This window comes from Macaca fascicularis, chromosome 1 (assembly GCF_037993035.2).
Source record: "Macaca fascicularis isolate 582-1 chromosome 1, T2T-MFA8v1.1".
Classification (NCBI taxonomy): Eukaryota; Metazoa; Chordata; class Mammalia; order Primates; family Cercopithecidae; genus Macaca; species Macaca fascicularis.
Genome location: NC_088375.1, coordinates 195,593,618 through 195,607,356, shown reverse-complemented (window position 1 = coordinate 195,607,356; position 13,739 = coordinate 195,593,618). Strand labels below are relative to the sequence as shown.

The 13,739-nt window shown below is 40.0% G+C and overlaps 1 protein-coding gene across 36 annotated transcripts in view; it reads left to right on the top strand.

Annotated features, from left to right (window-relative positions):
• The window catches only part of LOC101867430 (microtubule actin crosslinking factor 1), a 386,272-nt gene that overhangs the window by 197,441 nt on the left and 175,092 nt on the right, over positions 1 to 13,739 (top strand). For all 36 annotated transcript variants that reach the window (XM_074011478.1, XM_065533991.1, XM_074011506.1 and 33 more), the window contains 4 exons: positions 1,579 to 1,733; positions 7,938 to 8,064; positions 8,614 to 8,797; positions 9,203 to 9,372. In XM_074011478.1, the coding sequence (XP_073867579.1) occupies positions 1,579 to 1,733; positions 7,938 to 8,064; positions 8,614 to 8,797; positions 9,203 to 9,372 (636 nt within the window). The remainder of the gene's footprint in view (positions 1 to 1,578; positions 1,734 to 7,937; positions 8,065 to 8,613; positions 8,798 to 9,202; positions 9,373 to 13,739) is intronic.

Here is a 13,739-nt window from a genome sequence, read left to right as displayed (position 1 = left end):
AAAAAATAAAAGGCATAAGTTTATTTCACTTGGATTATTGTATCAGCCTCCCCATTTAGTGCACAAAGGATCCTACCACCAGCATGTTCTTTTTTTTTTTTTTTTTTTTTGAGATGGAATCTTGCTCTGTGGCCCAGGCTGGAATGCAGTGGCACCATCTCAGCTCACTGCAACCTCCGCTCCCTGGGTTCAAGCAATTCTCCTGCCTCAGCCTCCCAAGTAGCTGGGACTACAGGCATATGCCATCACTCCCAGCTAATTTTTTGTATCTTTAGTAGAGACGGGGTTTCACCATGTTAGCCAGGATGTTCTTGATCTCCTGACCTCGTGATCTGCCCACCTCAGCCTCCCAAAGTGCTGGGATTACAGGCATGAGCCACCGCGCTTAGCCTTTTTTTTTTTTTCTTTAAATTACAATCCTATGCTTAAATCTTATAATAATTACTCATTGCTCTTGGGAAAAAGCCTAAACTCCTTAAGGTGGCTTTAAGTTCTTAAGTAATCTGTCTTTACCCCTCTAGCCAAGACTGGGTCATATCCTTTATTCCCTGGTAAATTGCATTTGTCACACAGTATTATAACTACATACACCACCAGAATATGTGGAAATACAGACTATGTTTGTCTGCTTACCACTGTACCTTTTTATTTATTTATTTATGTTTTGTGATAGTGTCCCACTCTGTGCCCAGGCTGGAGTGCAGTGGCACTATCATGGCTCACTGCAGCCTTGACCTCCTCGGGCTCAGGTGATCCTCCCACCTCAGCCTCCCGAGTAGCTGGGACTACAGGCATGCACTACTATACCCAGCTAATTTTTGTATTTTTTGTAGAGATGAGGTTTTACTATGTTACCTAGGCTGGTCTTGAACTCCTGGGTTCAAGCGGCCTGCCTACCTTAGCCTTCAGAAGTGCTGGGATTATAGATGTGAGCTGCTGTGCCTGGCCAATTATACTGTCTTTATCTCCAGTGTCCTAGCACAGAGTAGACACTCAAGAAATACATATTATACAAAAGAATGAATTAATTAAAAAATGGAAAAAAAATAAAAATTTAAAAATGGGACTGCACTTTTGTGTGTCTCGATATTTCTGCCTATAAGTTAGGGATAATAATCTTGATCACTTGTCTCTCAAGAGAAAGACTTGATAATTCCAAAATGCTTAAACGTTTTCAGGGGTTTGGGTGGTATAGGAAGGGGGGAGAGGAAATATCATAAAAACAATGTTTTGATTATTCGCGTTCCATTAGTTTTTACTCTAGTAGATTTTTGTGCTGAGATCACTCTTGAGCCTTTATAATCTTATTATAATTTTCATATTCTGGGTTACTTGACATGTAACATGTATTTAATACATATTTGTTTCCTTGATTTATTTGGTGTCACAGTTTTTCCTGTGTTGTAGATTTATACCCATTATCTTTTGGCAAAAATGAGAAGCCCTTACTAAGTGATAGCAGAAATTTTCTTAAGCAGATTTTTTTCTTAAGGTTTTGATAGTTTTGGGATGAGGCACCAGGTAATAATGGGTTGTTGCTTTATCCATTAGCAATAACTGGTAAATTTATCTCTTCAGATTACTATTTGCAAAAATGATGAATGTGTGCTAGAAGATAATTCTCAGCGGACCAAATGGAAAGTGATCAGCCCCACAGGGAATGAGGCAATGGTGCCATCAGTCTGCTTCCTCATTCCCCCACCCAATAAGGATGCCATTGAGATGGCCAGCAGGTAACTTGGCTCAGCTGCCACTGGTACACCCACCTCTGCTGTTGGCCTCGGTGAACCAATGGAGGGATGAGTGTGCATTTGTGATCTTCTTGCACACAGTTGTAAAGTTCCTCCTGGGAGAGGCTTCTCATTGGAGATATCAAGTCTCCTACTGCCAGCCACATAGTAGATCTTCAATAAATATTTCTGTTCAACTAGAGTATATTCAGTGATATTTCTTTTTTAAAGAACTCTTGCTTATAAATAGCTTACTCTCAAAAGATTGATTTTTTTTTTACCAGCCTGGCCAACATGGTAAAACCCGTCTCTACTAAAAATACAAAAATTAGCTGGACGTGGTGGCGCATGCTTGTAGTCCCAGCTACTCGGGAGACTTAGGCATGAGAATCACTTGAACCCAGGACGCGGAGTTTGCAGTCAGCTGAGATCACACCACTGCACTCCAGCCGCCTGGGCGACAGAGCGAGACTCTGTCTCCAAAAAAAAAGATTGGGCTGGGCAGAGTGGCGCATGCCTGTAATCCCAGCACTTTGGGAGGCCGAGGCAGGCAGATCATTTGAGGTCAGGAGTTCAAGACCAGCCTGGCCAACATGGTGAAACCCCGTTTCTACTAAAAATACATTAAAAAAAAAAAAAGCCAGGCATGATGGCAGTTGCCTGTAATCCCAGCTACTCGGGAGGCTGAGGCAGTAGAATTGGAGAATCGCTTGAACCGAGATTGCGCCACTGCACTCCAGCCTAAGCGACAGAGGGAGACTCCGTCTCAAAAAAAAAAAAAAGAAGGTTGATTTTTTGGGGGGGTCATTAGTTATCATTAGTTTATTATAAAAGAGAGATATGGAAATTATTTACATGATGAAAGATTTCAGAACTTCAGTGGAATGGCCAGCTTCACGTTGATGCCATTTCAATAGTGACTTATTTCATTCTACGTACTTTCAAAGAATGTCATCGTCTTTAAATAGGAAATAATCCTTGTCATCTAGAACTACTTTGGTGCCTCCATATTCTGGGAGAAGAACTTTATCTCCAACTTTCATGCTAACTGGTTGAATCTCTCCACCCTTTCCTTTAGAACCTGACCCAACAGCAACTACTGTTGCTTGAAATACTTTTCCTTAAGATTTTTCTGGACGCATAATGCCTCCTTTGGTTACAGTTTCAGCAGCACTCCTTTCAAACTTTTTTTTTTTTTTTAAGATGGAGCCTTGCTCTGTTGCCCAGGCTGGAGTGCCGTGGTGTGATCTCGGCTCATTGCAAGCTCCGCCTCCTGGGTTCATGCCATTCTCCTGCCTCAGCCTCCTGAATAGCTGAGACTACAGGCGCCCACCACCATGCCCGGCTAAAGTTTTTGTATTTTTAGTAGAGACAGGATTTCACCATTTTAGCCAGGATGGTCTTGATCTCCTGACCTCGTGATCCACCTGCCTCGGCCTCCCAAAGTGCTGGGATTACAGGCATGAGCCACTGCACCCGGCCTGAGTGGAAGAAACTTTCTAAATGCTTGTCCTGCCATGACTCTCTCTGCCTGAGACTCCGAATTTTTTTTTTTTTTTTTTTTTTTATGGCAGCTAAATTTTCTTTAATTTTTTTTAAAGTAATTTATGGGCCAGGCACCGTGGCTTATGCTTGTAATCCCAGCACTTTGAGAGGCTGAGGTTTTTGGATTACTTGAGGTCAGGAGTTCGAGACCAGCCTGAGCAACATGATGAAACTCCGTCTCTACTAAAAATACAGACAATTAGCCTGGCATGGTGGTGCACAATTGTGGTCCCAACTACTTAGGAGGCTGAGGCAGGAGAATTGCTTGAACCCAGGGTGTGGAGGTTGCAGTAAGCCGAGATTGCGCCACTGCACTCCAGCCTGGGTGACAGAGTGAGACTCTGTCTCAAAAAAAAAAAATACATATATATATACATATTTTTTTATATATATAAAATATATATATGTTTATGTACATATTTTAGAAAGCTGGGTTATACTATAAAGTTTATTATAATAAATATTAGCTATCACCTCTCCTGTCCCAAAGTTCCACTTTCCAGAGTCAACTGTTTTCAGCAGATTTTGCTGGGTTATAAACCCACATTTCTGAATGTAATTTTTTCCTGCTATTTCCTTGTTTGTTTTCAACTTCAGAAATTATCTATTAACTTTTTACTCTAGGAAATTAACATTTAGCTTTCTCTACATGCATATATGCATACACTTCTTTCATCTTCCAAATGTAGTTATGTCACAGTTTTTGTTTAAGTTGATATTTTTTGTTTTATTAGTACATGCATTGTTTAAAGCTGAGCCAGATTGTACTCTAGGGGACTATTGTGAGGCGACTGTGCCTTACGTCTCTGTCTCGGAACTCATCCTCTGCCTCTCTCCTTGCTTGTACTTAGCTGCAGTCACTCTGGTCTTTCCTCTGTTTCTCACACACAGACCACATATTCTTGCCTCGGGGCCTTTGGACTTCCTGCTTGCCTCTGATATTTACATGATTCACTCCCTCACTTTGTTCAGTTTATCTTAGAACCCTCATGGACCACCATCCCCACTCACTGCATGCCACTCTCTGTCTTCTTCTCATTTTATTTTTCTTCAGAACTCTTAATATTGCCTAACAGATTATGTGTTTGTTTATTCTCTCCTATTAGAGATTTTTGTCCATTTTGTTTACTTCTGTATCTTTAGCACTTAGAACCATTCCCAGCACATAGCAGGTATTCAATAACTGGTTGTTGAATGAAAGAATGAATGAGTAGGTGAGTGAATATATTTACGAATAAATTATTTTATTTACTTTCTTTTTTTTTTTTTTTGGTTTGAGACCGAGTCTCCCTCTGTCGCCCAGGCTGGAGTGCAGTGGTACAGTTTGGGCTCACTACAACCTCTGCCTCCTGAGTAGCTGGGATTACAGGAGTGTGCCACCACGACTGGCTAATTTTTGTAGTTTTAGTAGAGACGGGGTTTCATTATGTTGGCCAGGCTGGTCTCGAACTCCTGACCTCAAGTGATCCACCTGCCTCGGCCTCCCAGAGTACAGGGATTACAGGCATGAGCCACTGCACCTGACCCCTGTTTTATTTACAGGCATGAGCCACTGCACCTGACCCCTGTTTTATTTACTTTCTTATATAATTTTTGTTTCCTTGGAGTGGGTAATTGTTTTGTTTTTTACTTTGCTTAGTTGTCCCCAAACTCTCCTACATTACTGTAAAAGGATTCCCAATATGGCCAAACACCACAGGCAATTTTCATTTTTCTTTTGGAAACATTTATTCTGGACCATTCTATCTTTTGTGTGTGTGTGTGGGGGGGGGTGGGTGTACCTGTTCTGTAGGCCTGATTTGGTCCTGTCTCTGTGATATTTCACGCTATGTTGGACCCACTGATTCCTAGATTCCAAGTCTTATTTATTAGTGTACTCCTTGGTTTGGTGGATTACACTCTCCAGTGCCTTATTGAAAAAGGCTGAGTAGGAGGTAAATTTTTTGAGACCTCATATCTGAAAATATTTGTCTTCTTCTTCCTCTAACTGACAAGATACATTTTTTTGGGAAATTATTATTATTATTATTATTATTATTATTATTAAGATAGAGTCTTGATATGTTGCCCAGGCTGGAGTGGAGTGCACAATCTTAGCACACTGCAGCTGCCACCTCCTGGGCTCAAGTGATTCTCCTACCTCAGCCTCCCAAGTAGCTGGGACCACAGGTGCATGTCCCCATGCCCGGCTAATTTTTGTATTTTTAGTAAAGACAGGATTTCACCATGTTGGCCAGGCTGGTCTCGAACTCCTGACCTCAAGTAGTCTGCCTGCCTCAGCCTTCCAAAGTGCTGGGATTACAGGCGTGAGCCACCATGCCCAGACTGGAAATTATTTTTACTTTGAACTTTGAAATCATTGCTCTATTGCTTTCTAACTTTCAGGATTTCTTGTTTAGATGTATAGTGCCATTTTCATTCTTTCTCTTTTTTTTTTTTTTTTAGGCTTACATAATAGTAAAACTTATCTTTTGTCATAAGCAGTACTATTGGTTTTGACAAAGGCTTAGAATTGTTTATCCTTCACCACTATCATGATACGGAACAGTTTGATACTTTCACCTTTTGAAAGAAATCTTTATTTCTCTGGAGGTGTTTAAATGCTTCTCTTTGTCTCTAATCTTGAAAAGGGATGCTGTACCTTTGAGTCTTTTTGTATTCATTATGCTAATGAACACAAACTAGAAACTTGCTTTCAGGTTTGAGGAAGTTTTTTCTTGGATGATGATGATGATGATGATGAAGATGATGACGATTTGAGACAGTCTCCCTCTGTCAGCCAGGCTGAAGTGCAGTGGCGCAATCTTGGCTCTGTGCAATCTCTGCCTCCTGGGTTCAAGCAATTCTCCTGCCTCAGCCTCCCGAGTAGTTGGGACTTACAGGCATGCGCCACCACACCCAGCTAATGTTTGTACTTTTAGTAGAGACGGGGTTTCACCATGCTGGTCAGGCTGGTCTTGAACTGCTGACCTTGTGATTTGCCACCTTGGACTCCCAAAGTGCTGGAATTATAGGCATGAGCCACCACGCCCAGCCTGGATTATTTCTTTTTTTTCTTTTTTTTTTTGAGATGGAGTCTCGCTGTGTCACCCAGGCTGGAGTGCAGTGGCGCAGTCTTGGCTAACCACAAGCTCTGCCTCTTGGGTTCACTCCATTCTCCTGCCTCAGCCTCCCGAGTAGCTGGAACTACTGACATCTGCCACCACACCTAGCTAATTTTTTATATTTTTAGTAGAGATGGGGTTTCACCATGTTAGCTAGGATGGTCTCTATCTTCTGACCTCGTGATCTGCCTGCCTCGGCCTCCCAAAGTGCTGGGATTACAGGCGTGAGCCACCGCACTGACCTTATTTCTTTTCTAATGTTCTCTTATTTTCTTTATTGTTGTTGTTGTTGTTGCTTTTTTATATTTTTATTCTTCTTTGAGATTTCCTGAACTTTGAATTTCAACTCTACTGAAATTTTAGTGGGACTTTTGGAGAGAGGGAAGATTAAACTTACAGATTTAATGCCTCTTGTTTAACTGATGTCCTGGCTTCTGGTTTTCCATCCTGTTCTTTATATCTTGCATGTTTTTCTCAACTTGAAGAAATTCAAGGTAACATGGTGGGTGTGTAAGAAAGAGTGTGTCTGTGTATTTGTGTATTCGTAAGTCTTGAAATCAAGATTGAATTAGACATGAGATGCTTGGGGAAAAAAAATCTCAAACCCTTCATACTGCAGTTTTCTTTTTTTTTTTTTTCTTGAAATGGAGTTGTGCTATTGTTGCCCAGGCTGGAGTGCAATGGCACGATCTCGGCTCACTGCAACCTCCACCTCCCGGGTTCAAGCAGTTCTCCTGCCTCAGCCTCCCAAGTAGCTGAGATTACAGGCATCTACCACCACACCTGACTAATTTTTGTATTTTTAATACAAAATTGTTGGTCAGCCTGGTGGTCTGTGTTGGTCAGGCTGGTCTTGAACTCCCGACCTCAGGTGATCCACCAGCCTCAGCCTCCCAAAGTGCTGGGATTACAGGCGTGAGCCATGCAGTTTTCTTTTATATACCAGGTGAATTTCTTAAACTGCTATTAGCTTATCAGTATTTTAGCATTTTTATAAATGTTTGGAACACAGCAAATCAATTTGTAAACATTGATATAATCATTTTTCAACAATTCTGGATGGGATGTTGTTTATGCCTTTCCCTATTATTGTTCTCTCTGGTTATTTCTTCTCTCTGGCTTGTAATCATCGTATTATAACCAGGTAACATTTATGAAATTACTAAATATGTGCTAACATAATATGCATAATGCTATAGCAAATCCAAGTTGAAGATCCCAATTAATTAATGTAGTTTAGTTTTGTTGTTGTTGTTGTTGTTTTTTAATAGAGATGAGGTCTCACTATGTCAACCAGGCTGGTCTTGAACTCCTGGGCTCAAGCAGTCCTCCCACCTTGGCCTCCAAAAGTTCTGGGATTACAAGCATGAGCCACCACGCCCAGCCTCAGTTAATTTAGTTCTAAAAATTCCTGGGATGTTAGTATTTGACTTGTTGCCTTTCTCTGCTCAACGTATAAGCTCAGTTCTGCTAAGGCAATCACATTTTTCCTTAGAAGATCTCTAATGTGGAGCTGAAGTCTTACAAAGGTAATAGTCAAGTTCTGTGTTATTTCTAGGGTCGAACAATCTTATCAGAAGGTGATGGCCCTTTGGCACCAGCTACATGTTAACACCAAAAGCCTTATATCTTGGAACTATCTGCGTAAAGACCTTGACCTTATACAGACCTGGAACCTAGAAAAGGTAATTGTGAAAACCTTACCCCAGGCTCACATTCTGTTGGCAAGATTTTTTCAGAAGGAGCTTTTTTTCCTTACTGTGAGACTTTTCCCCACCCAAATGGAGTAAAGTGGACTCAGGGATACCATTTTACAGTTAGAGACCTGAGGTTCTTGCAAGTTAGAAGTAGCAATTTGAATGGTAAAGGAAACTCCTAATTAGAATAAGTAACATCTTTGGTCTTCTTGGCAAGGGTAGAACGTTGCAGGCTTTTTCTCACTCTGTAAGACAAGCATGTCTTTTGCATAAGAATACGTAGTAGGTGAATACTTGTGAACAATTATCAAGAGTTATGTCCAGTGGGGCACAAAGGGTGCTTCTGGGGTGCTGGTAATGTTCTGCTTCTTAATCTGAATGCTGATTAAATGGAGGAATTCAAATTATAAAAATCCACATGTTTACAATTATGGTTTGTGCACTGTTTTGTATATATGTTACTTCAATAAAATGGAGGAAAAGAGAAAGTGTTATATTTTTATTCTGTTGCAATTTCTTCTGGCTTTTTCTTTCTAGCTTCGATCCTCAGCACCAGGGGAGTGTCATCAGATTATGAAGAATCTTCAGGCCCACTGTGAAGACTTTCTGCAGGATAGTCGTGACTCTGTGCTGTTCTCAGTGGCTGATCGCTTGCGCTTGGAAGAGGAAGTGGAAGCTTGTAAAGCCCACTTCCAGCACCTGATGAAGTCCATGGAGAATGGTGTGTGCACCGGGAAGAGGGAAAGAGAATAGTAGAATGAGAGCCTTTCAAGGGGTTGCTATGAAACCCTTCATATAAATGAGAAAGTAGCATCACTGCTTTTTTCCATTTGAGTTGCTACGAACTTGAGATAGAGAAGAACTTATAGATGAATTCTCAAAATCAGATCATGGAAGAAGAGGTCTGTTGATATTTCGTTTGTTACTGCTAATCAACCTATCACATTGTCTTGTGGCTGTAACATGTTTGGACTCTGAAAGATTAGTATACAATATGTGAAATTTAGGATCAGGTAGAATCAGGCAGAAGATTCCCTAAATAAAGCCTTGCTTTCGTCAGTAGGATATCAGATCTGCTTATCTCTAATGTCGAACTTACTGGTCTTTTGTGTTTGTTCATTCACAGAGGACAAAGAGGAGACTGTGGCCAAGATGTACATTTCAGAGTTGAAGAACATCCGGCTACGCCTGGAGGAGTATGAACAGAGGGTGGTCAAACGAATTCAGTCTCTAGCCAGCTCTAGGACTGACAGAGATGCCCGGCAGGACAGTGCATTAAGGATTGCAGAGCAAGAAGTAAGCCCTAAGAGCAGGGTGGATGCTGGTTGTGTAGTGAATGCTTTCAGAGTTCATTGGATGGCAAGAGTATGGAACCTAAGAAATAAGGCAATAGACTCAAGACAGTCCTTCTCAGGAGTTCTTCTTGCAGTCTATAAATGTCTTTTACCTGTGGAGAAGTGTGATTTCAGCTCCATGTGTATTGCTCAATGTTGATTAGTTTCCTACAGAGTTGAGAAGGCAAACAGACTAGTAAATTGTTCTAAGCAGTATATTTGGGCTATGTATTTTGAAACTGCTTAGTAGAGATGCTGCTCTTGCTTCTATCCCTTATGCGCCTGTGCTACTTTCAGTGACTTGGTTACCTTCAGTCATATGACCAGTAAATACAAGGAATGACTCTGATTTGTATGTGGGCTCTGATATATGCTCTGTCTGCGACTTTGAGCAAGTGAACTCTCATCCCTAGTTTACTTTTGTAAAATGGAGATGGCAATGCGCGATATAGGGTTATTTTGAAAATTAAATGGTATAGTACATATAATGAGCTTCCTGAAAAAGTAAAATACTATGAAAATGTAGGATAGTATTCTTGAAGTAAAAGCAGCAAATATATATTGCTTTATTAAGTCCTCTGAGGCATACAAAGAAAAGTAAGCCAAGTTCCTTGTTTTTTGGCTTATAGTGTAGTGAAAGAAAAAGAAAAAGTTAAAATTATGATTAGAAACTTCAGTATAAGATATAAGAGATGTCATGAATATAGTAACTAGTATATTTCCAAGCAAAGATTGCTGTAGGAACTTAGAGTGTTTCTAGAACATTTCTAATTAGAATGGTATGAGAGAGCTCTATGAAGCCTATTAAATTTGATCTGGGAGCTTAAAGGAGATGGAAAGGAACGGCCAGTGAGGAGGAGTGATTTTTCCAACTTTCTATTTTTTTCCCCCAAACCTGAAGAGAAGGGTGAGAGGGAAGTATGATTTTTACTGGTGGACAGGGAGGTAATATAAGGCATATCATAGGAGCCTGGGAATTCTCATGTGGAAGCTTTTTACTTTTCCATAGGGTGATACAAAATCTATTTGTCCCTGAAAAATAGGACACACTAAGAAATAAAGGTCGACTGGATGCTTTGGGAGGCCAAGGTGGGAGAATCGCTTAAACCCAAGAGTTTGAGGCTTCAGTGAGCTATAACTGCACCACTGCACTCGAGCCTGAGTGAAAGAGTGAGACCCTGTCTCAAGATACATATATACATACATCTAAAATACCTTTCTTTTTAAAACTTTATTTTGAAATAATTTAAGATATATAGAAAAGTTTTATTCTCTTATACGTCTCACCTAGAGTCCCCAAATGTTAATATTTTTGTACATTTGCTTTATCATTTTATTCTATATATTATACATAATAATATTCCTTTTTTATCTTGAGAGGAAGTTCCAGACATGAAACTCCTTTATTCCTGAATACTTCAGTGTACATCTTCAAAAAAAAAAAGACAGCATCTTACATAACCATGGAGCAATGATAAACACCAGGAAATTAACATTGATACAGGTCGGGCGTGGTGGCTCATGTCTGTAATCCTAGCACTTTGGGAGGCTGATGTGGGCGGATTGCATGAGACCAGGAGTTGGAGACCAGCCTGGCCAACATGGCAAAACCCCATCTCCACTAAAACTACAAAAAGTAGCCAGGCGTGGTGGCAAGTGCCTGTAATCCCAGCTATTCAAGTGGCTGAGGTATGAGAATCACTTGAACCCGGGAGGTGGAGGTTACAGTGAGCCAAGATCACACCATTGCCCTCCAGCCTGGGTGACAGAGCAAAACTCTGTCTCAAACAGACAAACAAACAAACAAACATTGATATAATACTGCTATCCAAGCTCACACGCCATTAAAATTTCATCAGTTGATCAAATAATGACCTTTATATCCTCATACCATCCATCCCTGGCAACCCCAAGAAGGAAGGTCCAGGATTCAGTCCAGTATTACATATTGCATTTGGTTGCTGTGTATCTTCAGATTTCTTCAACTTGAAACAGTTTCTCAACTTTCCATCATCTTTCATGACCTTAACTTTTTTTATGAGTGTAGGTCATTTATATTGTAGAATAAATGTAGAATATTTTGTCCTTCTGTTTGTGGTTATCTGAGGCTTCTTCCTGATTAGTGTTAGGTCTTACAATTTTGGCAGGAATCCTACAGAAGTAATACTGTGTCCTTGGTACATTAGTGTGTCATATAAGGATGCATGTGACATTACTGGTGATGTTAACTTTGATCTCTGGTTCCTATTTTCCCTTTGTAATTACTAAGTATCTTATGGGGAGGTACTGGAGACTATGTAAATATCCTATTTTTCATCAAATTTTCACCAACTAGTTTTAACATCCATTGTTAATTCATGACTGAATCAATTATTAGTATCATAGTTGCCAAAAACTGCTTTTCTAATTCTGTCATTCCTTTTACATAAAAAACATTTATGTTCTATGGAAAAAGAAAAACCAACCTTCTTTCCTTTTCTGTAGTTTGTCTTCCTTCCTTCCCTCCCTCCCTTTTTTTTCTTCCCTCCTTCCCTTGCTTTCTTCTTTCATTATTTATTTATGTCAATATATACTCATGGATTCTTATTTTATCCAGTGGTGTGTAATTTGTTACTGTCATTGTTTTCATTGTTTTGATGCTCAAAATTTCCCAAAGTTAGCCAATGGAAGCCCCTTCAAGCTGGCTTTTTTGTCCTTTTAACATGCACCCATCATTTTTTGAGTTATTTCTTTCTTTCTCTTTTTTTAGATAGAGATGAGTCTCACTATATTACCCAGGCTGGTCTCCAACTCCTGGCTTCCAGCAGTCCTCCTGCCTTAGCCTCCCAAAAGTGCTGGGATTACAGGCATGGGCCACGATGCCCAACGAAGTTCTTTCTTTTTGACAAAATAAGATCTTCCAGGTTCATCTTGCTTTTTCCAGTCTCAACCCTGGAAATCAGCTGTTTCTCCAAGGAGTTCTGATTCTTTTGGGCAGAGAATATTATTTAGAAGCTAAGATCTGGGTGCCGAATGTACTCATTGTTGTGGGACTATTATTGCTTATAGGCCCACTTAGCAGACAGAGCTAGAAAACATAGGCCGGGTGTGGTGGCTCACACCTATAATCCCAGCAGTTTGGGAGGCCAAGGCAGGTGGATCACCTGAGGTCAGGAGTTGGAGACCAGCCTGGCCAACATGGTAAAACCCCCATCTCTACCAATAATACAAAAATTAGCTGGGCATGGTGGCACGTGCCTATAATCCTAGCTACTTGGGAGGCTGAGGCAGGAGGATCGCTTGTACTCAGGAGATGGAGGTTGCAGTGATCTGAGATCGTGCCCTTGCAGTCCAGCCTAACAAGGTGAAACTCTGTCTCAAGAAAAAAAAAGAAACATATATTTACAAATATATATATGCATATACACACACGTACACACATGTGTTACATATACACACATATACATGTGTGTAAGTTTACAGATATAAATATAGGTCAGTATATTTATTGATCTCTCAATTTCTCTCTCTCTCTCACACACACGAACACACACACACACGAATTCGTATGTATTTGTCTCTATCCAGTTCCCAACCCCATAGCACAGGGATTATTCTAGCCTCTTTCCATATTTTTAACCCCCTTCCCCAAGTCTGAAAAACCTGCTTTATGTTATCCACAATGTATTTACTTATTGTTCAATCCTAGCATTTACTAATAGTAGTTTCAGAATTGTTAACTCACTGCAATAAACAAACCTACCAAAGTAGAGTTTAACATTTATTTATAGTTCCTTTTGTCTTTAACCTAAAGGTATATCTATAGTTCGAATACTATGTTTGGAAATTACTTGCGTGTGTTCATACCCCTTCTTCCCTTTCAGTGTGATTATGTTATTTATCTGAAATACAGTTAGGCTTATATATTTCTGTTGTGTTCCATTTGAGAGCCACCCCTCAATTTTCCTTATTTATTTCTTTATAAGAATGTAAAACAGTAACATGGTTCTAAAAGTCAAATCTATACAAAAAGAAGTGTATTGCCCTCTAGCTAGTCCTTTTATCCCATTTGCCTTCATTTGATCCTTTCAATTCCATTCTTTTCATCTCATTAGTTTCTGGCTATCCTTTCTGTCTGTCCGTTTGCATAAACATATATACATATATTTTCTCATTTTCCCTTCTTTTATATACAAAATATAACATACTATACTGTTGACTTTGCTTCTTCTACTTAAAAATATATGCTAAAACCACTTAATTCCCAGAAATCTTTCTCATTTCATTTACAGCTGAATAATTCCCCATCATATGGCTGTTTCATAGTTTATTCAACCAGCCTCCTGTATA